Source organism: Typopeltis vanoorti, chromosome 20 (assembly GCF_054136105.1).
Source record: "Typopeltis vanoorti isolate ZY-2024b chromosome 20, IOZ_Tvanoo_1.0, whole genome shotgun sequence".
Classification (NCBI taxonomy): Eukaryota; Metazoa; Arthropoda; class Arachnida; order Uropygi; family Thelyphonidae; genus Typopeltis; species Typopeltis vanoorti.
In genome coordinates, this window is record NC_143568.1 from 51,234,900 (window position 1) to 51,259,780 (window position 24,881).

The 24,881-nt window shown below is 35.7% G+C and overlaps 1 protein-coding gene across 1 annotated transcript in view; it reads left to right on the forward strand.

The window, feature by feature from the left end:
- Synj (synaptojanin) overlaps positions 1-24,881 on the forward strand; it is a 384,587-nt gene that overhangs the window by 24,269 nt on the left and 335,437 nt on the right. The window contains exon 2 of the mRNA XM_090410710.1: positions 19,011-19,097. Within this exon, the coding sequence (XP_090266836.1) occupies positions 19,011-19,097 (87 nt within the window). The remainder of the gene's footprint in view (positions 1-19,010; positions 19,098-24,881) is intronic.

Genomic DNA, 24,881 nt, shown 5'->3' on the forward strand with positions numbered 1-24,881 from the left:
GTAAAATTGTTCCACTGCATAAAGGTGGTGATAAGGCTGTAGCTTCATATTATAGACCGGTCTGTATGTCGGGAGTTGTGGTGAAGGTATTAGAGAGATTGGTGAGAAGTAGGAGACAGAGATGGGTTGATAACAACAGTATTCTCTGTGGTTACCAGCATGGGTTTGTTAAGGGGATCATATTTCACTAATTTGTGTACTATAACAAGGTGACAAATATTTTGGACAGGAGATATGCATATACAGTGGTGTACTTAGATTTTGCAAAGACTTTTGATAGACTGCCACACAACAAGTTTTTAAATAAATTGAAACAGATGGAATTAGATAACAAACTTCTGAATTGGATCAGTGACTGGCTGTCAGATAGGTATCAGAAAGTTGTACATGGGGGGTGCGGTATCCCAAAAGAGATAGGTCACTAGTGGTGTGCCACAAAGGTCAGTTTTGGAGCCCATTGTTGTTCAGTTTGTATGTTAATAATATTGGGATGGGTTTAACTAGCGATATGCAGCTGTTTCAAGATGATGCAAAACTGGGGGGGGGGGAAACAATGCAGAGTCAAGCGGTTGTTATGGCCTTACAAGAGGACTTGAATAGATTTCATAAATGGGCAGGTAAGTGGAACTGTTAGTTCATTGTTGCAGAGTGTAAGGTTTTGAGATTTGGTAATCAACGATGGAATGCAGAGTACAGACTTGGCGAGAAACCTTTAACGGAAGTAGAGGAGATGAGAGATCTAGGAGTGATAGTGGACAAGGACCTGAAATTCAGGAGCCACATTGCAGAAGTTGTGAAGATGTTACATCAGATAATGGCAATTATGCAGAGCATCCTTACATACAGAAATGGAGAGGTTACGATGCCATTGTATAATGCCTTGATCAGGTCTCGTATGGATTATTGTGCACAGATTTGGTTGCTGGGTTTTTGTGGTGACAAGGATATGTTGGAAAGGGTCCAGAGAAGATTCACAAAGATGGTTAGTGGTCTTTGGAATGTGGAGACAGATTGAGAGAATATAAATTGCAAAGCCTTGTGAATAGAAGAAGAGTAGATTGAGACATATAAGCTAGTCAGGGATTGTTATCAGGTTGATGTGAAAGAGATTTTTCTTAGAATGGGAGAGGGAGAATAGAACAAGAGGCCATCCCTAGAAACTGTATAAGGAGGGTGTGAGTAGAGGAGTGAGAAGCAGGTTCTTTACATGGACAGTTGGTGAGTGGAATGCATTACCTGAGTGTGTTATGGGTGTAGAAACATTGATTAAGTTTAAACATAGTTGGATGAGCATTGTGTGCAATAGTGTGTACCGCCCACGATGAGTCTGACTCCAAGGAGGTCAAATGTTGATGATCATAATATCTATCAGTGGTAAGAACTCTGTGCCTTTATTTCTGAAGCATATGGCAGTAGTGTATAAACATAATTACTCACTCAGAGTTAAATCTTGAACCCCTTTCCTATTTCCACAGTTAACAAATAGTTCTAATGGAACATGCATACTAGACATTTAACTTTCATGGCTTACACATGTAACAAAAAATATATAGAATTTAATCAAAAACTCCAATATATTTCATTCAATGATATGGTCATTGTTAGTGAGACAAGTCATTAACTACATTCAAAACATGAATCATAATGAGTCATAAATCATCTGTATACTGACTCGTATCTTGGTCGCAGCTGAAGTATATGATTACACTATTAGTGTTCAAAGGAACAGATGTAAAAAATTGTAAAATAAAAAATATTTGAATTAATTAAAAAAAAATGAACAATTAATAGTGATCACTTCCTAAAACTTAGAGATTGGCATGCAGTCTGATCAGTTGAGGTTTCAGACAAGTTTGTAATTAATATTTCGTGTTTCAAGGAAAAACTGTGAAATTTGAACTTTCTGGAATGAAGAAAAACATGAAATGCTACGAAATCATCCAAACCTCAACTGATCCAATCACATACCAATGTCTAAATTTTGGGAAGTAATCACTATTAATTGTTTATAATTTTTTGTTTATAATAATTTTAATTGCTTACAATTGTTCCTGTGAGGTATGTAATTACCAATAGTGTAATCACATACCTCAGCGATTGTGATTCATGTTTTGAATGTAGTTAAGTCTGTCTCCCTGATGATATATGGTGGATGAAATATATTGGAGTTCTTGAATAAAATTCTATATATTTGTTACATGTGTAAGCCATGAAAGTTGTTTAAATATGTCCACAATTAACACTTTTTCGCTCTTTACAAAGCTAGTCCTGCATTTCCCCAGATCATCCTTAACCAGCTATCATTTTCTCTCTCTCACTGTCATTACATTCAAATTTCTACTGCTTAATATAATGTACTTATCAATACCTCCATGCAGCCACTCAGACATGATAGTTTACATTTCACTCTTTCACTGAACAGTAATTTCTCAAAGCATTTGATATGAAAACCATTCAGATACAAATTCTTTTTCACCATCAGTCTTCTCCATACATCTACATACTGCTAATCATTTTTCTTGCATAGTCATTTGCGATCACAGCTTGCCTCGTCACCTCACTCCTAACATACTGTGGCAAGAGGGACATGAAAGATATGATTATCTTAGCCAGTACTAGTGATCTAGCAGGTGACAAATGTGATATGCGAGAAGTTACTGGTACAAGTGAATAAGAAGAGCAAGAAAGTAAAAAATTTAGTCTGTTGCCACAGTATGATGGAGGTGAGCTGAGGCAAAAAGCTGATTTCAAATGCATCAGTGCACTTCTGGTGGAAAGACATATATATTGGTTATCCTACTTAAGGAAATTAACAATGTATACTATACGAGGGTGGTCTGAAAAGTTCTTGGCCTAACAATAAAAAAACGAATTTATAATTTCAAATTTATGTTTATTTTTCAGCATAATCTTCCTTAAGTCTAATACATTTATTCAGCGATGCTCCAGCGTCATTATCCCGTCCCTGTAGTGGTTCTTAAGATCTGCAAAATACCCCCTCTACAACTGCAATCACCTCTTGATTCGAAGAAAAACGTTGACCAGCGAGGAAGAGTTTTAGTTTTGGGAAGAGATAGAAGTCAGAAGGAGCCAAATCGTGGGAATAGGGTGGATGTTCCAACAATTCATAGTGCAGATCCCTTAATTTTCCCATTGCCAAAACACTTCTGTGCAGGTGCATTGTCATGATGAAAGATGATATATTTCTTCTGCAAACCAACTCTTTTCTCATAAATTTTTTTGTCTAGTCTGGTTAAAAGATCGGAATAATATTCCCTGGTTATTGTTTTACCCTTTTCAAGATAATTAATGAACAAAATGCCTTTATCATCCCAAAACACCAATGCCATGACCTTTCCTGCTGATGGAACTGACTTTGTCTTCTTTGGTGCTGAACAACTGGCTTCTGTCCACTGTTTGGATTCTGGTGTGTAATGGTGAATCCCTTTCCAAGATAATTAATAAACAAAATGCCTTTATCATCCCAAAACACCAATGCCATGACCTTTCCTGCTGATGGAACCGACTTTGTCTTCTTTGGTGCTGAACAACTGGCTTCTTTCCGCTGTTTGGATTCTGCTGTGTAATGGTGAATCCAAGTCTCAGCCATAGTAATAAATCGACACACAAAATTAGTTTTATTCTTGTTAAAACGCTCCAAGTATTGTTCAGAGATTTCCATGCTAGTGTGTTTTGATCTGCTGTGAGCAAGCGTGGCACCCATCTTGCGCAAAGCTTTTTCATATACATTCTTCATGCAAAATATATCCTACACGTTCTTTTGAAATGCCTATAGTCTCAGCAATTTCACGCACTTTGACTCTCCGGTTATCCAATACCATCTCATGCACTTGATCAATGATTTCTGGCGTCGTTACACTTTTTGGACGTCCTTCACATGGATCATCTTCAAGGGTGGTACGGCCATGCTTAAACTTGGCAGCCCATTTCTTAATTGTCGAAAATGAAGGAGAAGAGTGCCCATAAACTTTTATGAACTTCGAATGAATTTCTTTTGCCATTAAACCTCCTTTTACAGAGAATTTTATAACCGCACAATACTCAGTTTTATCCATTTCAAGGATACAGACAACACTTTTGCTTCAGACAGCTGTAATTCCTTAGCAGCCCTTCAAGCTATTAAGAACTGCTACACCAGCCATCAAGAAATACTTAGAGACATAGCAAAAAACATAAATAAACTACAAAATGAAGATTTATTGTTACATAGACCATATATTTACAACGTACTTAAGCTCTTACAATACGTTGTAAATATATGGTGTGTGTAACAATAAATCTTCATTTTGTAATACTTTATGACCAAAACATGTATAATTTAATATAAATAAACTACATACGGATTCCATCCCATGTGGGATTAAAGGGAAATGAAACTGCAGATGAAGTAGCAAAAATGGCTGCAACATTAAGTGATACTACAGATTTCGATCTTTTTAAAACTACTCAAAAGGAAAACATGAAAAGAATGATTCTACAGGACATGACTCACCACTGGTATTCAGCAGATAAACCAAGAGCTACCATCAACTCCAAGTTTAATCGCTGTGCCACTACCATGATCTCTCGCCTCAAGACTGGCCACGCAAGACCAATCAAGTTTAGCAATGGCATAAAAGTCTTCCCTTTCTTCAAAGTCTGTAATATCGAGGAAGCATTGCTAATGCATTTACTAAATTGTATGAATATTTCCAAATGTGAACTTTATAACAACCCAGAAGAAGTGCTGTATAAAATACGTGAATTTGACCTTCATGATCTGGCATAATAATACCGTGTGGGATAAAAAAAAATTTCTTTGGCAAAGTCAAATTGCTATCATCAGGGAACAAACAACAAATTGATATGTGCAAGTAGGCACTAGATAGGGTAAGTATAGTATGACTGAAGCAGAAACGACAAAGGTTAGCCTAAAGTCCAAAATAGTATCCCTTAGTGCACTGGGATAGGTGTTATTGGTAGTTGGGCTGAAATTCTCAGGATAAGTGCTTCACAGATTTGAGGCAATATTATACAACCATAATTATTGAGGTCTGGATAGCTTAAGGCTGAAGCAGATTCCAGGAAAAGTCTTGCATATTTGAATTTGCTTCTGTGAAGTAAGGTGGCCTTTTTCCATAGTATCCTTTGGCAGGTGTCCCCTCAAACCAACCCCCCCACCCCTCCCCAGAATAGAGATTATACTAAATCTATTAACATCCCATATATCTGAAGCACATCTGAAAAACTGACAAAAATTCTAAAAAAAAAACCTCACAACTTAGTCAACCACTTGCCTATCTCTAAAAACCAGCCACATTCTCTTTAGACCGTCCATGTGTCTACCAGGTTCCGTGCAGTTGCAAGCTGTCCTGTTATGGCCAAAAGCAGGACAGTCAATATCAGAATCACTGAACACAAAGACTACATCTGGTTCCACCACTATAATCACGCATAGCTTGCTGATCATGCCCTTGACACCTGTTGTTATATGATGTTAATTTTCTTAAGTAATATTTTTTTAGTGTTAATGTACATATTGTGCAAGAGAAACAGTGCAGAGTTTGTGGATGTGGGGAGTGAGTTTGCAGAATGGAAGACTTATATAAGTCAGATGGTTTGCATTTGAATGGATTCAGAGTTAGGTGTATTGTTGTGGGAGAGTGACATGGATGATTATCAAACATGCAGAATTTTCTGTTAAGAAGGATTATATGTGAAATTACAAAGCAGGTGATTGGGACAAACTGAGGAGTTAGAGCAGTGACATGGCATAAGAATTTGGAGGGGGACAGATGTTAGCAACATATGGGAGATGGTCAACTGGTGTTTTGAAGAAAGCAGTATTACTGCATACCCATAGTCAGGAGGATTAATTAGGTAGGAGTAAGATGGATGAATAGCAGGTTTTGCAGAAAAAAATTGAGGGAATATAAAGAAAAAGCCCCTCTAAATCTTACCCACACCTCATCATGTTGGAGAGGTGAACTGGAGATGTAGGTAAAGTATGTTCAGAAGCTTAATTCAGAAATATTGATCTTCTTTCTTCAATATTCCCAGCTAACGTGGGAGGCGTCTGGTGATTAGGCTCGCAACCAGTCATTGGATGTAAAACAATATTGCTTGAGAAACCAAGACAAACATGAATTGGATGGAAAAATTGGATATTGATTGGAAAAGGAAAATAAAATAATACAGAATAATAAAACTAGCAACATGGAATGTAAAAGCGATTAATGGAAAAGAGGAAGAACTTATACAAGAAATAGCCAAAAGAAACATTAAAATATGCAGCATAACAGAAACAAAAAAAAAAGGAAATGGAACAACGAACATACAAGACTATATATTTTTATTTGGGGTACTTAAGGGTCAAAGCTGTATAACTGAGAGGAGACTTCCACATAGCTTTTAAAGGAATGCAGAGAACCGACCAGGGCTTCTGACCTAATGTCCAGTCCTCACCGTCTCGTGATGCACCCTGTTGGGTATCTACTTGGATACTGAACAAACGAGGATGGGCTGGCAATTTGGGATTTAGCCGACCAAATTGTATTCTTATTGGTTAAACCAAAATAAAAAATTATGGTACGACATTATAAAATTTCATGCCGGCTGGGGCATCGCCCGGTTAAACAAGGCCCCTGTTGTTTTCGCCAGGGAACCAATGCAAACAGCGAAAAGTCAGCTACTGGAACAAATCTGAAAACAAACCTCAACTCAACATCACCAGAGTTAAAGATCGGTACTATCAACAACGTAAGAAGCCTGAATGGCAAAGAAATGGAGCTAGCTGAGGAATTAGATAAGTACCAGATCGACATAATTAGGGTGACTGAAACAAAAAAGACAAAAACTGGTGAGATCTTTCTGAGCAATAAACACAAAATGTTATATTCAGGCAGTGACAGTCAAGGAAAAGAAGGAGTAGCCATAGTATTCAACACAAAATATGAGGCTAATCTTCTTGAATGGCAGTCAGTCTCAAGTAGAGTAATGTGGGCAAATATGAGAATGGGGAACTGGACAATGAGATTTATTTGTGCCTATGGTCCCACAGAAGGTTCTACTAAGGTAGAAGTGGAGGAATTTTTTGAGGCTTTAGAAAAAGCAACTGACACAATGAAAAAGGAAAAGTTGGTCCTTGTTGGGGATCTAAATAGTGGAGTAGGAAATGATTGTGAGACATACAAAAATATTTTGGGAAAATTTGGAGAAAAGAGCAAAGCTAATAATAATGGCAAATATCTGTTGGATTTCTGCTCAGAAGCTTAGGAATGGAGGAAAGAGTGCGGTAAAAGGAGTTTAGAGATGATAAAGGTCACATGAAAATGGGAGAAAAAGATATCCTTGAAGTATGGAGTAATTACTTTGAAAAACTGCTAAATGAAACAAGCAGTGATGACAGTATAGTGGTAGAAAACACTGACCAGGCATGCAGTCAGGAATACATATCCATACTTGAAGTAGAAAAAGCCATCAAAGGCTTGAAATGTGGAAAGGCAGCAGGAGTAGATGGTATTCGACCAGAAATGCTGAAGTATGGTGGTATAAGAGTCTTATAGTGGCTGCACTGCATAGTTCAGAAAGCCTGGACAGAGGGACGAATTCCCGATGATTGGAGTAGAGCTCTCATAGTACCCATATATAAAAAGGGAAATAAAACTAAATGTGAGAATTACATAGGTATTTCCCTACTGAGTGTTCCTGGCAAGATCTATGCAAGTATACTTGAGAAACGGTTGAGAAGAATTGCGGAAGAAAAGCTTGGTAAAGTACAAGCTAGATTCAGGCCAAATGGAGGCTGTCAGGATCAGATCTTCACTTTATGGCAAATAGTCGAGAAAGCATGGGAATATAACAGAGATCTGTATTTAAGTTTTGTCGATTTGAAAAAGGCACAAGACAAGGTGTCAAGAGAGAAGCTATTCAATACGCTACAGTTATATGGTGTCAATGAGGCATTATATCAAGCAATACTTAGTCTTTATTTGAGTTAGAATTGAATGAAATAAGTCAGCAATTAGAATTGAAAGAAATACAGGAAGATGGTTTAATGTTAAATCTGGTGTGAGACAAAGATGTACATTATCCCCTCTGTTATTGATTATCTATATGGATCACATTATGAAGGAAAGTGGTATTAAACATGATATCAAAATTGGAGATGTTAATGTCAACTCTTTGCTTTATGCGGATGATGTTATACTTCTAAATAAATCCGCTACAAGTCTGCAAGATTCTCTGACTAAATTGAATAGCTGTTGTAATAAATATGGTATGAAGGTCAGCAATAAAAAGACAATGAAAATAAGCAGAATCATTAAAAATGTCAACTGTGTTGTGAATGGAGAACCTGTGGAACAAGTAAAACATTTCAGCTACTTAGGCACGATTTTTACTGAAGATAGTAAATTAAATATAGAAATAGACAACAGAGTCAGCAAAGCTGGTATGGTGGGAAGTCGATTGAATAAATTCATATGGAATAAGAGAGAAATTATCTGAATACTAAATTAGCTGTATACAAGACAGTGTTCAAACCAGTTTTAACTTATGGATCTGAGAGCTGGGTCAGAAGTAAAACACTTGACCAAAGACTAGAGATCACAGATATGAGAGGCTTGAGAAAGATTAGAGGCATGAACAGATGGCATCAATGGCAATATCATATTAAAAATGAGGATAATTGGAAAGAACTTGACATTGTCGGAATCCAGGAATGTGTTAGGAGAGCTAATCTCAGGTGGTATGGTCACTTAAACAGAATGGGCGAAGAAAGATTAGCTAAACAAGTCTTTTCTGCCAGGTTGGCAGCAAAATGACCCAGAGGAAGACCAAGTTATCGGTGGATTGATACGGTACAAAGTGCCTTAGACGAAAGAAATATAAGATCTGATAATGTTGGATTCTTGACAAGTAACAGACTGATTGGGAGGAAAATTGTAGATAGGAAATTAGTAATGATGTAATTTTTTCATGTAGTACTATCTTATCCTGTACACCCCTTGAGGGTACATGGCAGGAATTTGATGATGACTATATATTTTTATACAGTGGAGTAAAAAAAACAAAATAGAGCTGAAGTCAGATTAGGAATAGTAATACATAAAGAGTTAAATGAAAATATAGAAGAATATTAACAGTTAGGTGAAAACAGATAAATGTAAAATAAATATAATTACAATATATGCCCCAGAAGAAGGAAGAAAAGAAAAAACCGAAGCTTTTTATGACAAATTACAACAAATAATACAAGAAATAAAACCAAATGAAAGATTAATTATAATGGGTGACTTAAGTGTAAGAATAAGAAATATACCAATAAATGAAAACATGCAATGATAATGTATACATTTTATCAGCATAAAATAACTTTTGGAAACACAAGAGGACAGGAATCGATAATAGATTGCATTATATGTAACAAAGTAATACACCCATCAGAAATAGAAGATGTTAGTGTTAACATCAGCAGAAATTGGAAGCATTTATAATCTGTTAATATGTAAACTAAGACTTTACAAGAAATGGGTGAAAATAAAATCTAAAGAAAACCGATACAATGTCGAAATACAATTTAAAGTGGAATTATTAAAAGAAGAAAGTATAAAAACATTATACTATAATAGATTAAAACAAAAGTTTCAAGATAACCCATTAAGCAGTGAACAACATGTAGAATATAATTGGAAGATTTTTAAAACAAATTTAACTGAAATAGCAACAGAAGTATTAGGGATAAAAAAAAAAAAAAAAATGAATAACAGAATCAAGAAAATGGACTCCATGATTTAATGAAGAAATAAAAATATTAACATAAGAAAAGAAAGAAAAATATGAAAAATACCTACAAATGAAAACAACAGATAATTAGAATGAATATAAAGAAATCAAAAGAAAATAGAAAGCAAAAATTAATTTTGGATATCATATACAAAAAGAACATGATTCATGATTTCTGTGGTATACAGAAACAAATGTGGAGAATTATTAATACACAAAAGAAGGAAGAAGCAGAATATATTCCAATATTAAAAGTAGAAATAGAGGAATTAGAAAATTTTTTAAAAACCTTTATAACCAAACGGTTGAAATAAAAGTAGATCTAGGTAAATAAACAAATCAAGAAGAAGAAATAAATACAACGGAAATGAAAATTGAAATAACAGAAATTGAAAATGCAATTAAAAAATTTAAAAATAGAAAATCACCAGGTCTAGATAATATCAGTAATGAATTATTAAAAAATTGTAAAGAAATTATAATTCAGAGTTTAAATATATTATGCAACCAAATAATAAATACAAAAAAGATTCTGGTAGAATGGAAAAAAAGTATAACAATACCAATATTTAAAAAAGAGAGGAAAAAAAAAAAACCCCAGAAAATTATAAAGGGATAAATTTATTAAATACCTCATTAAAAGTACTAACAAGAATCCTAAATAATAAAATAACACAGGAAATTATTCTGTTAGATCAGTGGTCGATATCGACCCCCAGGGGTTGATATAACATTGTTGGGGTCAATAGAAAAATATAAGACATCATTGTATGGGTAATATTTAATTCAGTTAACTTGGACCTCCATCCTGAATGACAACGCAATTAAGAGTGAATCGTGGGAACAGTGACATGAATATGACTTGTAAGATGGAGCAAGGTCATGAGAATAGTTACGGAGGCCAATTAATTAGGCCAAAATGACGTATTTACCAATAAACGGATGTCGGTGGTTCCTTCCCAGCTGCCGCATATATGGTTGAAGCTGGTTTCAGTCATGTTAATTCCATTTTAACAAAACAAAGAAATAAGCTAGATATAGAATTCAATGGCAATTTAAGGCTGTAACTTACTAATTTCTTATTAGTAAGTTTCAGCCTTAAAACATTTCTAATCTTGTCAAGAGTCATGAAGCACACCCTTCACATTGACAACGTTAGTAAATTGTATACTAAGTTAATAAAAGTCTTATTTTCATTATATAAATGAAGGGGATATTAAATCCCACATTATTTCAAAGTCTAATAAGAAACTCAAAGATCGGAATCAAAGAGTTTCATGCCGAATCTGGGATTTAATATCCCCTTCATTTAAATAATGTTACATCGCTGAAGTGAAGCCCATTGGCTCTTTTATTTAAGTCTTATTTTCATATAAGGAAGATTGTATTATTGTTATTTTGTTATCTAAATTAAATTTTATATTTTACATATTATTTATCCCTCCTATCAAATATGTAATGTTAAGAAGGACGTCAAAAACAAAAACGTATCCCTTTGACGTTAAGCCAATATAATAATATATATTATATATACAATAAACACTGTAACTATAAAATAAGCAACTAAAAACTCACAAGCGTCTTTTTTGCTTGTCCTATTATAATTACGTAATAGTAAAATAGAGGGGGTCGATAAAAAATCAAGAAACTCTTAAAGGGGTCGACGGTCAAAGAAGTTTGGCGACCCCTGTATTAGATGAACAACAAGGTTTCAGAAAAGATAGTTCATGTACAGATGCAATATTCATAATCAGGCATTTGATAGAGAAAAACAATAGAATACAATAAGAAACTATTTAAATGCTTTATAGATCTGGTAAAAGCATTTGACAGAATATTAATTCAAGATGTGTAATAGAAATATTGCACATATACAAATAATTAAAGAAATATATGATAATAATAGCTGTATGATAAAAACACAAGGAAAAATAAGCAAAGGGATACAAATTAGTGATGGCATTAGATAAGGAGACTCTTTATGTCCAACAATATTCAATATAGTAATGGATGAAATAGTACAAAAAGTTAATAAAATACCAAATACAGGAGTGAAAATAAATAATAGAATAATAAGAACTATATATTATGTGGATGATGTAATATTGTTGTCCTGAATAAACCAAGAAAAAGAATTACCATTTTTATTTATTCAGGAACAACTCTCTTTGAAAATAGGCAGAGAATATGGTGTGTGTTGGCTATAAACTGGAAATGTATATATATGTATATAACACTAAGATAGGAGTAAGAAATTATATAACAAATGAAAGAAAATTGTAAGACCTAACCTGTTATGTATAAGAGTCTGATAGAGAAATTATTTAATGTATTGAATTAATTTAAGAACCCCATTTTATGTGTCACAAGATAGCAAAATCTGTAAGCCAGAGTCCAAGGGTCACCTTTTGACCATCCAGTGTTATGTGTGCCAGGGGGAAGGAAATTATGAGAAAGAGAAACTAGAGCGCTTTCTAAAAAAACATGCCAAAAGCACATGCAATGTAGTGGAAGGAGCTGGATGCCGTGACAAAAACCCACACGACCGCGTTGGCAGGCATCGCGATATACGAGAAACGCTGGGAAGAGCATGAAAACAAAATGGTCAAGCAACCCCCCACTCGAGGCTTTTTTTGGTTCCTGCTTCCTGACCTCTCGGACGTTGGTCCAGTCCGCACCTACGGAGAAGTTCCAGGCTGGCTGTGGAAGGTATGAGTCGTCTGCCGCAGCGTATGGAATAGGGCTAGCTATTTCCTTGGACTAGGATAGCAATGCTATATCGTGCGACGGAAAAACCAAGTAGATGCCGTTCGTTCTGGCTAAGCTCCTGAGCCATATCGCCCTTCTCGCTGAGAATCTGGCCGTACAGTTGTTAAAGGTGACCAGACGAGCAGCAGACTGAGTAAAAGCCTTGATGCCCAGACAAGGCAGAAGAAAGGAGCGAGTATCATTTCAGAGATGGTAATGTAGACCCTTGTGTTATATTTTCCAGTTAAAGAATTGTGTGTTTTCCAAGGAACATTTGTGTAGTGGACTTATTATATGCAACTTTAGGAACTGTCTCCAACTTGGCATAGACCCATCTTTGTTTGAGAACTGTCTACCTAGAAGTGCTCTATTTATTCTGTATGAATTAATTGTGTTGTGTTAAGTGTTATAACTAGTGACCACGAGAGTGTAGAATGTGCGATAACTTGTGATGAGATAATGTTAAGTTACATATAGAGGTGGTCCAAGCAAATTTGTTCATACATTTCATTAGTAAATTTGATTCAGATTGCCTAGTAGTAAGACTTTCATAAAATAAATATTATCGAATTTAGCGGGAGGAACCCACGTGTATAATTTAATGAAGCGGACCACGACTGCATGCAAGAATATAGTGAACAGAAGATAGATATTTATTGTAGCTTAGTTACTGTGTATCACTCTGAGAGAGCCATCCTGGATAAGAATCTCATCTATCCTCGGTATTGGCCTGCGCAGTTAAAAAAAATAAATTTGTCAATGCTTATCAGGTGGACTGTCTCAGAAGATATTTTTAATGGCCGCGTCTCATTCTAGGACAAAGCCCTAATCATTAAGTATCCTACACATGATTAAACTTAAGAGCGGCCAGAGATTTTGTTTGTTTTAAAAGGGGAAAGATTTAATGGAACAAAGAGTTAAGTATAGAGTAACCTTAAAGGCTAAAAGGGAAAATATAGAAAAAGAGTAATATAACGGTATTAATTGCAAAAAATGAAACTCATCTACAAATATTACTACATACATTTAATAAAGCAGCAAAATTATATATAATATGAAGATATCAAAAACTAAAACAAAATGTATGACAATACAACAAGAACTACAAAGATGGAAATTAGAATTGGAAGGTACTATTATTGAACAAATAATGAATTATAACTATTTAGGTATATAACCGAACTGGGAAGGAAGGCCACATCTAGAAGTCAGAGAACAAGTTGCAAAAGCTGCAAGAATATCAGGATGCTTGAATGAAACAATATGGAAAAATAAACATCGTAGAGTAGAGACAAAAAACCAGAATTTATAAAGCAATAATCAGGCCTCTTATGACATATAATGCAGAAACAAGACCAGTTACTAAAAAAACAAGACAAATGTTAAACACAGGTGAAATGAATATATTAAGAAAAATAGTAAATAAAACTAGACTCGATAAAATAAAAAATACAGATATAAGAAAACAATGTGTAATACAAGCAGTAAACAATTGGGTAGCAACCCGAATAATAAAATGGATTGAACATGTGGAGAGAAGAAGTGAAGATAGAATAATAAAACAAGTCTATAGTTGGAAACCAAAGAATAAGAGAAGAACAGGAAGACCTAGAAAAATATTAAAAGATACTTTTAAAGAAGATGAAGTCTCGGTCACAACAGATATTACATCTAATGTGTTAAGAAGAAGATAAAGGTGATCAGGCTACGAGCAGTATAAGGCACTAGCTTTGGGTATTGCAGGGTTTTGTCACACCTTATTATTAAAATACTCTGGATTAGAGATAATGTTGAAAGTTTTTTCCACTGGGTTATACTATAAATTAAAAATGCCAAGAAATTATATTCTTGGTTTAATATTCTTAGTATACAGAACTTAGTATAACCAAGCGAAAAATTTTTCAACATCTATTTCCAATCCAGAGTATTTTAATAATAAGATGTGACACCTTTTTGGCTACTTGTATATGGGAAATATGACTTCTGCATTACTTCAACCTTGGAATCTATTCTGGGTTTGGCTCCCACTGATGAGACCTCAATGAAGGTCAAACTGGTTTCTGGGTAGTGGCCCTTTCCATAATGCATAGCATTATACACATCTGAAAGGGTGTGTGTTTTGCATTATGGGATACTAAGGCAATTGATGTGAAGTTATTAGCCTCTGTATACAAGTAGCCCAGTTGTGAAGATACTTCACATGAAAACATTGTTTGCTTACACTTGGATGAAGAATTAAACCAAGAATATAATTTCTTGGCATCTTCAATTTATAGTATAACCAGGTGAAAAAAAGCTTTCAAAAAGTCTTGCAGTAATTTGCTTACTTTTTATGAAAAAGTGGCAATTCATTTGCATAAAGGAAATGGCTATTCACTGATACAACTGGACTTTGCAGTGACATTTGACAAGTTCTGCATGAAACTCTTGCATAAATTCGAGCCAATGGGGTAAGAGGATTTGAGTCTAGACGAAGGCAGGTGATTAGTACTGTCCTTTGTTATGTAATTTGTACATCAGTGATATAGGAAATTATTTGATGAAAAATCTTCAGTTTGCTGATCATGAAAAAAAACTGGGAAGAGCAACAGTCAGTGAAGGTTATGAGCAGATCCTGTAGAATGACTTAAATTGTACTGGTAGTATTGACAAAGGTAAATGGCTATCAGTTTAATATGGCCAAATGCAAGGTCATGCATTTTGGGAGGAAGTTATCACAAGTTATGTACTGTATTGATGGTACTGAACATGCAATAAATTGTCGAGGGCAGGGATTTGGGGTATCTTATGGACGAGCATTTAGAGTACCTGCCCCAAAGGAGATGGGGCAGTACAGCACATTAAATTGTGGCTGTTGAACATACAAGAAGGACTAAGGATGTTATTATTCCCTTTTATAAGATTTTAATAAGGCTTCATCTGGGTGTATGAATTCTGTATGAATGAAGAAGTGTTGGAGGGGATCCAGAGGCAAGTAACCATGATTATAGCATATTTATGGAATGCACCTTATGAGAATAAACTGAAGGTTTGCAAGCTTCAAAAACTAGCTGATAGGCATTTAAGAAGGGATACCTTTAACTTATACAGTTTATCGTACAGAATTGAAACTGAATACTTTTTGAGTACATGGCAGGAAGAGAGAGAAATTAAAGGTTCATCTCTGGAAATTATATAAAAGTGTGGGGAGTAGGAATGTTAAAATGAGATTTTTTGCTTGGAGGATGGAATGGATTACCAGAGCTGATTTTTGACTGGTTTGTTGGTGAATGAGTTGAAATAGAGGTGTGATGGGTATTTTGTGAATGATGGTTAGAGTGAGTCTCCCATGATAAATTTTTGGCACCATGGGATGCTCGAGAAATAATAAATAATGCTGTAAACAGTCTTATATTCGGCCCTAGAGGATCCCATGATAGGATTATTAGTTCCTTTTTCCCATGCCATATGATTTATTTTCATTTTGATTATAGTTGTGTTTTGTCACAAGTTGTTTTAATATTGATCCCATACTTAAGAGTTTGAAAGACCTATAAGCACATCAATGCCATGTTGGAGTGCAGTTGAGGACTGATTATACAAGTGTGATGTTTTTTTAAGTGCTGCTGGTTGTAGTTATTTGGGAATACTTCAGGAACAAGACTGTTCCAAAGGACAGAAGTGGATGGAATAAATGAGGAAAAGGAGAAGCAGGTTTGGTATGTTTGCAGTAAAGGGATGCTGGGCAGCTGCTGCTCTTGTATTAACAGGTGCAACAGAAAGTGGAAGAATGATGGCTGTTCAGTATAGTAATGACTGTTGAATTCTACCTGTAGATAGACAGTGCAGAAATATTGTACCTGTAAGATAGAGTTTGACGTGAATCTGTAAAAGACGGGATCGTCTATGATCTAAATTGCTTTCCTCTGGACAGTGTCAAAGATTTTTTGGGAAGTTTTAGTTGAGCAGTATTCTAAGCATGGGCAGATTTTGGATTTGTATATAGTTAAGAGTGATGTGTGTGTGTGCTGTGTTTATGACAGAAAAGACTGGAGGTAAATGTTAGTCCAAGCAAAGATCTGATCTTGTCTTGACGGAGAGTAAAGTTAGATGAGATCCCTTTTGCACGAGACAAGGCAAGACTGTGTTTTGGTAGCATTGAACATGACAAGATTATGCTTTCCCCATTGAAGGATAGTAGGCACTTGTTGTAGACGATCTTGTAGCTTGGGATGTTCAGAGTACTGCATGGTTTGTCAAATGAGTAGGATGAATAGAGTATTATGACAAAATTGTGGATAGGATTAGTGGGGTTATTTCGTATGGGGTTCCCCTTAGGATGAGTCGAGCCCTTCTAATGAGAGATTTACATGTGAACACACATGTAAATCCATGTGTGTTCACAGGGCCGGTTTGCCTGTTCTGAGGAATGAAAAACCCGAGTGTCCGGGTGAAAAAACCCTCTATCTCCATATGAAACCGGCTTACTCATTTTTAGTTGAAAGAGACCAGATAAAGGTTCCTTACATCATGGACGGGAATTTAACCCAGATCTTTCCGACCAAAGGGCTTCGTCTATACCGACTGAGCTACAGAGGCTCTAGGATTAGTGGTGATTGGTAGTAGGTCATTTTTTCACAGGAGAAAGAAAGTAGGTATTAAGACAGAGCATTGAGGCACTCCTACATTGGTGGTGAAGCTATCCACTATGTTTTGCAGAGAACGACCAAAGAGTAAGCTGGCTGGCATGGAGACAAAAGGATGGCAATTTGTTTAACAGGTTTTGACTGTCTGGTACTGAGACCTGTCACTGGAAATGTGAAGCGTGACATTTCAACAGCGACTACTTCGAATCTATCAATGTCGACGTTATCAGTTGTTATGTGCTATCACTGTTGAAGTGGATTTTGTGCAGATGCCAGTTTGATATCCAGTAAAATATTTGCAGCTTCTTAAATTATATTTATTTTGTTCTTGTGTGATGCAAGTCAGTACCATATATATAAAACTTAAAATGAGTCAGTCAACACCCTGAACCCTTTTTACATTTGTGAGTCATTCGTTCATGTTGGTTCAAGTGATGGATTGCATATGAGTCCTTAAAATTTTGTGTTGATTGGTGGTGTGCTTCTATACACGTGTATATTTATTATGTTTTGAGTTACATTTGGGCAGAGTTTCAATTTTTGTGTTTTTCAAATTTATGTTGGACCATACTAGATGGTTTATAGGCTGCTATGAAAAAAATCACAATTCTTATTGTCTTCTCTGTTGATTCTTGCAAAATAAAGAGAAAAGCATTATTAGTTAGTTTGTTGTTTCAAGGATACTTGCGACATAAGACTGAATGATATAATCACGTAATCACAAGAAAGATATTTATTTAACCAAATGTTGCGGTCTGGAAATAGCAGACCATCGTCAGTGGTATTACAAGAACAGTTTAAAAAATACAAGCTAGAATACTAACAGTAGATCGTTAAAATTAGAACACGGCGCATGATGTTATATCACTAAGTATGAAACGGAATATTTTGAAGTAGAAACATGATTGAATTTGCTATTAAAAAAATTAATTAATTAATGAGTAATCTTGATTAGACTTTCCCAGATTTTTGATATAGATATATAGTCATTAAGATTCAAGTTGAGGCGATGGAGCATGGCCTCCACGCTTTCCTTGAACAAACGTTCGAACCTATAACGGGATCTATGTAAGAGGCGAGTCCTTACAGATCCCGTTATAGGTTCGAACGTTTGTTCAAGGAAAGCGTGGAGGCCATGCTCCATCGCCTCAACTTGAATCTTAATGACTATATATCTATATCAAAAATCTGGGAAAGTCTAATCAAGATTACTCATTAATTAATTAATTTTTTTAATAGCAAATTCAATCATGTTTCTACTTCAAAATATTCCGTTTCATACTTAGTGATATAACATCACGCGCGTGTTCTAATTTTAACGATCTATTGTTAGTATTCTATTTCCAGACCGAAATATTTGGTTAAATAAATATCTTTCTTGTGATTACGTGATTATATCATTCAGCATTATTAGTTAAGCATTTTGTTTTGTTTACTGTGACCTTCAGAGAAGTCCCATGTATTTGGTAATCATAATGCAGTAAATGAGATCTGTGCAAAAGGCACAAAGGGTTTGTGTTTATTTATTTGGATGCCACTGTGGTTATGTAAAGCACTGTCTTGTTAGAAAATATATGAACCTGGGAACCCATGATTGTTGAGCAATATGCTGTATTTGAATAAAGTAATAGATCAATTTAATAACTTTTGTTGCACGAAGTGAGTCTCTTTCTCTCTCTCTTTTTTTTTTTTTTTTTTAATATATTGCTTTCACAATATCAGAAATGATCAGCTACATAAACTTTTTTAATTTTTTTAATTCAGTTCATTTTACTCTAGTCATGTCATGTTCTAGTCACGTTCATTACTCTAGTCAGTGCTTAGTTTCATTTTTTTGTTTTTGCTTTGCAGCCGGTCAAGAGACTGAAGCTGTAAAACGACAGTATTCAAGACTGCAGGATGCCTATGGCACTTTAGGAGTTCTTCAGTTGACATCTGGTGAGTAATGCATGCTGCTGAGAAGCAAGATATCAACCCTTAGCAACCTAGTTTTGTTCACAATCTACTTGCAGACTACTTAATATGGAAAATGGTAATACATAAATTTTTCTTTGTAAAATTATGTAATCCGGATTTTCCTCATGTTATTTATCATTTTACATTAACTGGAGAGCGGAACATGTTTATTATAAGTCAGTCAGTAAAACTTAATAGAAATTTTGGATGTCAGCATTTTGTTTAGTTTACTCTACAAACCACACAAACTTTTTCAACTTACTTTAGACCTTCATTAAGTGAGAGTGAGAATACATTGGGAAATCAAATTCATCTCCCACTTGTAAATAATTCTTGAACATCCATGCTTGTGGCAGGATTTGAATGTATATCCTATTGGTTAGGGAGCAAGCAGTTAGCAATTGCTTGCCACTTGGCCAATCAAGGCTACTGGAAAGCAGTTGCTAACTATCTGTACTTTAAGGATACTTTTGGAAACACAACAGCGTTTGTATGGGTATCCTTAAATTATACCATTTGATTATTCTTAAACGTCACATACAAGCTGTATACCATTCCTTTTGGAATACATTTGTTTCACTTTTTATCCATGTAAAGAACCGTGATTGATTAACAAATTCAGATTTTTTAACTGTGTTTATTTACATGATTAACAAATTTGCGAGTCAAAGATTAGCAAATTTGTTAACATTAAATTAAGATCAGTATTCAATTAAATGCTTATTTTAATGTATTAAGTTAAAAAAAAATTGCATTTGATAGTGCAGTTGTGAAAGTAACACTGACCATTTTCATCTTGGAAGTATAGGATTATATTATATGATAAAACTTAAAATTAGCATTGTCACCTAACAGTGACTAAAATTGAATTGAATATTATTTTACCTTAGTCACCCCCCCCCCCCCCCCCCCCCAATTATGTTGATTACCTAGTCTAGCCATAAATACTGTTACAACTTGAACAGCACATAAACTATTCATGCTGGGGTGTCGTTTCTTGCAGACTACTCTCTCAATCTCCGACCACAGTCTGAAGTCCTATGGATTCATATCAGGATTTCCATATGGCATATCACTATCTGATTGGGTACATTTACCTCCAACTGTTGTGTGGTCCTTGCCTTGTGTGCAAGGACTGAGTCCTTTTGGAAGGTCTACTGCCGTCTGTCAAACAAGGTGTTGTTCAGGGACTGTACCACAGGTTCCAGTAAGGTGTCGTGATATGCTTTGGAGGTTTTGACCCCTTTCTTGCAGAAATGCAACTTGGATGCTCCCTGATACATCACCCCACCAAAGCACACAGTGATGACCTCTGAATCCTGGGTGCTATGGCATGTTCTGTGCGACCATACACCGGATCATTTTGGCAATTCAACGACTCTTCGGTAATTAAAATCTTATCATTTGTGAAGAGGATATCTCTGTCTGTTGTTTGCATACTGCCGGAGAAGTGCCTTTCATTTTATCACCCTCTGCCACATGAGTTGTGGTATTAAGAAGTATCCAGTAGAACGACGATAAGCTCTCACCCTTGAGTCATCAGTTAGTAACATGTGACACCATTCTCTGGGAAATGTCCATCTCTTGCAACATCACTCCCTGCATTCTCACTGAATTATGGCAGAGGCATGCCTTCACAGCCTCCCAAGGTTGCAACCTAACACAGCATGGTTGACCTGTTCTTTGGCAGTCAGATACATCTTCTGTATTGTTATAATGGTTAATAGTCCGATACACAAACATCCTACTGATCCTGATTGTTTTTAGTGTGTTGAAAATAACAGCTGGGTGCATTCCAACTTTGTGAAGTATTATTACAGCTGCAAGGTTGTCACAATCTCCTTGCATGTTAACTCTTACAGCTAGACAACTCTCTCTCTGCTGATAAACATGTGAATGTTAGCTGCGTACAGCACCACTAACAAAACTGGGCTCGCGCAATTCTGTGGGCAGTGCATGGGTATGCGGAAGTTGTAACAGTATTTATAGCAAGACTGTGTAGATTTCAGTAATTAGAATACCCTTGTCCACTCACCTATGGCAAGTAGCTTCAAATTTATACTTCAATAAATAAAATATGCATTTTATTTATTCAAAATAACTTTCTAAATAATTTTTTAACTTTAAGAAAACACAAAATAATGTGCATGATATAAAGGGCCATTATAATAACAAAAATTGTTAAACAAATTATATTTTTCAGAAAATCAGTGTTCTTTTTACTGTTGTTTGTATTCTTATTAATCATTGGCTTCTTCTTCTTGGACTGGTTCTCACACAAAGGAAATGTTTTCCAAACAATGAACCACTAAGCATTGTATATCCTTTTGACTTATTGAAATATATCAGTAAGTTTTATATGTCCCAATTATCAAATTATTCAGAGTCCTTCTAAAAAAAAAATTGTTTGTGGCAAGTAGGATTTTGCATAATTTCATTGTTATCAACAAAGTAACTTTAAATACATAGTTATCAACAAAGTAACTTTAGCACTTAATTATTGTGAATGGGCTCAGGGACTGCCCTGAGTGTTGAGTCGTCAAAATTCCAGTCATGAGAATTCAAGGAGAACCGGCCTACCAATCTGGAACTCGGGGGATTGGGCGCCAGGGGAGCAGAACACCCCCTTTCGAGTCATCAGAATTCAAGAACCGGCATACCAGTCTGGAACTTGGGGGATTGGATGGCAGAGCCCCCCCTTATTTTTTTGGAAGACTCTACACTCAGGGTAGCCCATGAGTGTCGAGTCTTCAAAATTCGAGTCATCAGAATTCAAGGAGAACCTGTCTACTAGTTCGGAACACGGGGGAGTTGGGCGCCAAGGGGGCATAGCCCCCCCTAGTGTGTGTATGTATATATGTGTGTGTATATATATATATATATATAAACTCAACCCATCATCCTTCCTGCTTCCCTGAAGTGCAGTGACAAAAAAATTCTATTCAACCATAGCTTCTGTCAAAGTTTTCCTCCTGGAAACTTAGGTAAAATAGATAAACTGGCCAGAAAAGCACATTCAATTAACAGACTTCATTACACTAGCCTCAGCTTTTCTTGCTTCTGCTGTAATTCCAAACAACCCAAACTAATCTCTTTCATCCCATATTTCCAGATCTCCAAGTCACTATTTCTCTCTGTCATTTTATTCTATATTTCCACCTCTTTCTTTCTTTCTTTCATTCTTTATTCTTTCCTTCAGGTCAAAAATATTTGTTCTAGTATTTCTTTTAACCTCGGTACTTATTATCTTAATTATTAACTTATCTTAACATGTCAGAAAATCTCTATCCTTTCAGTGCAGTCTTTAATTTTGGAAACAGCCAGAAATCATAGGGAGCTAAGTTGAGTGAATAAGCAGGATGATCTAATTTGGTAATTTATTTTTATGGCCAGAAACTCTCACGATGAGCTCGCTATGGCTTGGTGCATTGTCATGATGGATGACTCACAATGCAGGTCTTTTTCTCTGAACAGAATCTCAATCTTTTCAGCATTTCTAAATAGCATTGTTGGCTGACCGTTTGTTCCTTTTCAATGAATTCAGAGTGGATTATCTGAATTCATTGAAAATTTCTTTGATCCCCTTGTGATCAAAGAAACACACAAGCATGGTCTTGAATTGCGAACATGAAATGCATGTTTTTTTTGGATGTGGGTGAACTCTGGGTTTTCCACTGCATACTGTGGTGTTTTGCTTCAGGATCATACTGTAGAAGCACCAGGTTTCGTCACCCATAATTGCTCTCGGAAATATGTGCTTATTTGCAGAAAGATCAGTTGCAACTTGAAGCTGCCACTGTTTCTGTTTGTCCATCAAGATCTGAGGCATAAACTTCACAGAAATCTTTTACATATCCAATTCTTCAGTTAAAATTACCCTGACTGTTTCTCGATTCATCTGCAGTTCGTCAGCCATTAATCTCACACTTAACTGTCTGTCAGACTGTATCAAATCCCATACTCTGGTCACATTTGCATCCGTCATATTTCTTTTTGGCTGCCCACTTCTGGGGTCATTGTTCACATCTTCTTGCCTACCTTTGAATCTCTTATGCCACTCAAAGACACTTGACTTTTTCAAGTGTCTTTGAGTGACATAAAAAAAAAAGTTGAAAGTGGCATATGTGCAATCCACAGCATATGCCACTTTCAACAGGTCCAACATTTCAGTAACAGTTTTGCCGATTTTTACACAAAATTTTATGTTAACACGCTGCTCCAAATTTTGATCACACAATTTTACTAATCAACTAGCAAATGGCTCTATCAGTTTGATATTTACGCATGCATTAGTTAAAACATGTACAAAAATGATTACTCACTTTACTCCAACCAAATCACCACACAGTAGACACTACGTGGCCATTCCTGGAATTAAATTGTCACACCTCGGACGTTTAAACTTTTATATAAATTATGCAACTTGCCCACGGATCATCCCATTGTCCAAAGTGTTCATTTTTATATTAGCATTTAATTATTACTCTTATTATTATCATTATTATTAAGAGAGGCCTCAAGGGATTCAGGAACTCATCTAGGGAGGTCATACTACTTGCACCAGCTGTCATACCTATTCTTGAATTCATTCATACTACTTGCACGCGTGCGCACGCACACACGACATCCAATGACAATATATTGCAATCATGCACCACTCTATGAGATAAAAATCTAGCCTTCACCCCCTTCTTGACAGCATTCATTCTCAAATTTTGATGCCCTCATGTCCTTTCCCCACCTTCCATGACATTGATAAAAAAATTCCATTTACTGAAATTCTGTATAATCCTTTCAAAAGTTTGTAGCTCTCAATCATATTAGCTCTTTTTCCAGTTTGCTAGTGTCTGCAGTTTACAAATTCTCAGTCTGTCTTCATATTTTGTATTCCACTGATTATTCCTCCTATCCTGATTTTTAATACTCTACAATGCATTCTCTCCACTGTATCAGAATCACCAACTACAGAAACCAGGAGACCAGATCTGTGTGCAGTAGTCCAAGTGAGGTCTTATCAAGGCCTTGTAAAGAGGCAAAATGACCTCCTTATCTTTACATGTCAAGGTTTGTTTCAGCATTGCAATTATTCTCTGAGTTTTATTTGTAATTTTTGCTCTATAACCCTTGAACTTCAACTTCTTGTCTAATAAAACTCCAAGATCCCTAGTATAATCAGTATTTTTCTAGCATGATCCAACCAATATAATAGAACATTGGATATCTAATCACACCAGAGTGCATGACCTTACATTTATTAAAATTGAAATGACAGCAGTTTTCACATACTCACTATTTCCAGCCAATTGAAATCATTCTGCAAATACTGCATATCAGCAGCACTCCTAATTATCTATCTTTGCATCATCAGCAAATAGCTGTATGTCACATGTCAACTCCTTCCCAATGTCATTAATTGTACAGATTGAATAACAATAGATCTTGAGGCACACCACTGGTTATTATTATTATCAACACCTGACCTCCATGGAGTCAGAGACTCATCGGGGGAGGTACTCACTGTTGCATACAATGCTCATCCAACCTAGTCTTAAACTGATTCAATGTGTCCACATCCACAACACGCTCAGGCAATGCATTCCACTCACCAACCACCCTTTATGCAAAGAATCTGCTTCTCACTCCTTTGCTCACACCCTCCTTATACAGTTTCCAGCAATGGCCTCTTGTTCTACTTCCCTCTCTCTATGAAAAATCTCTTCCATATCTACCTGATAACAATCCCTGACCAGTTTATATGTCTCAATC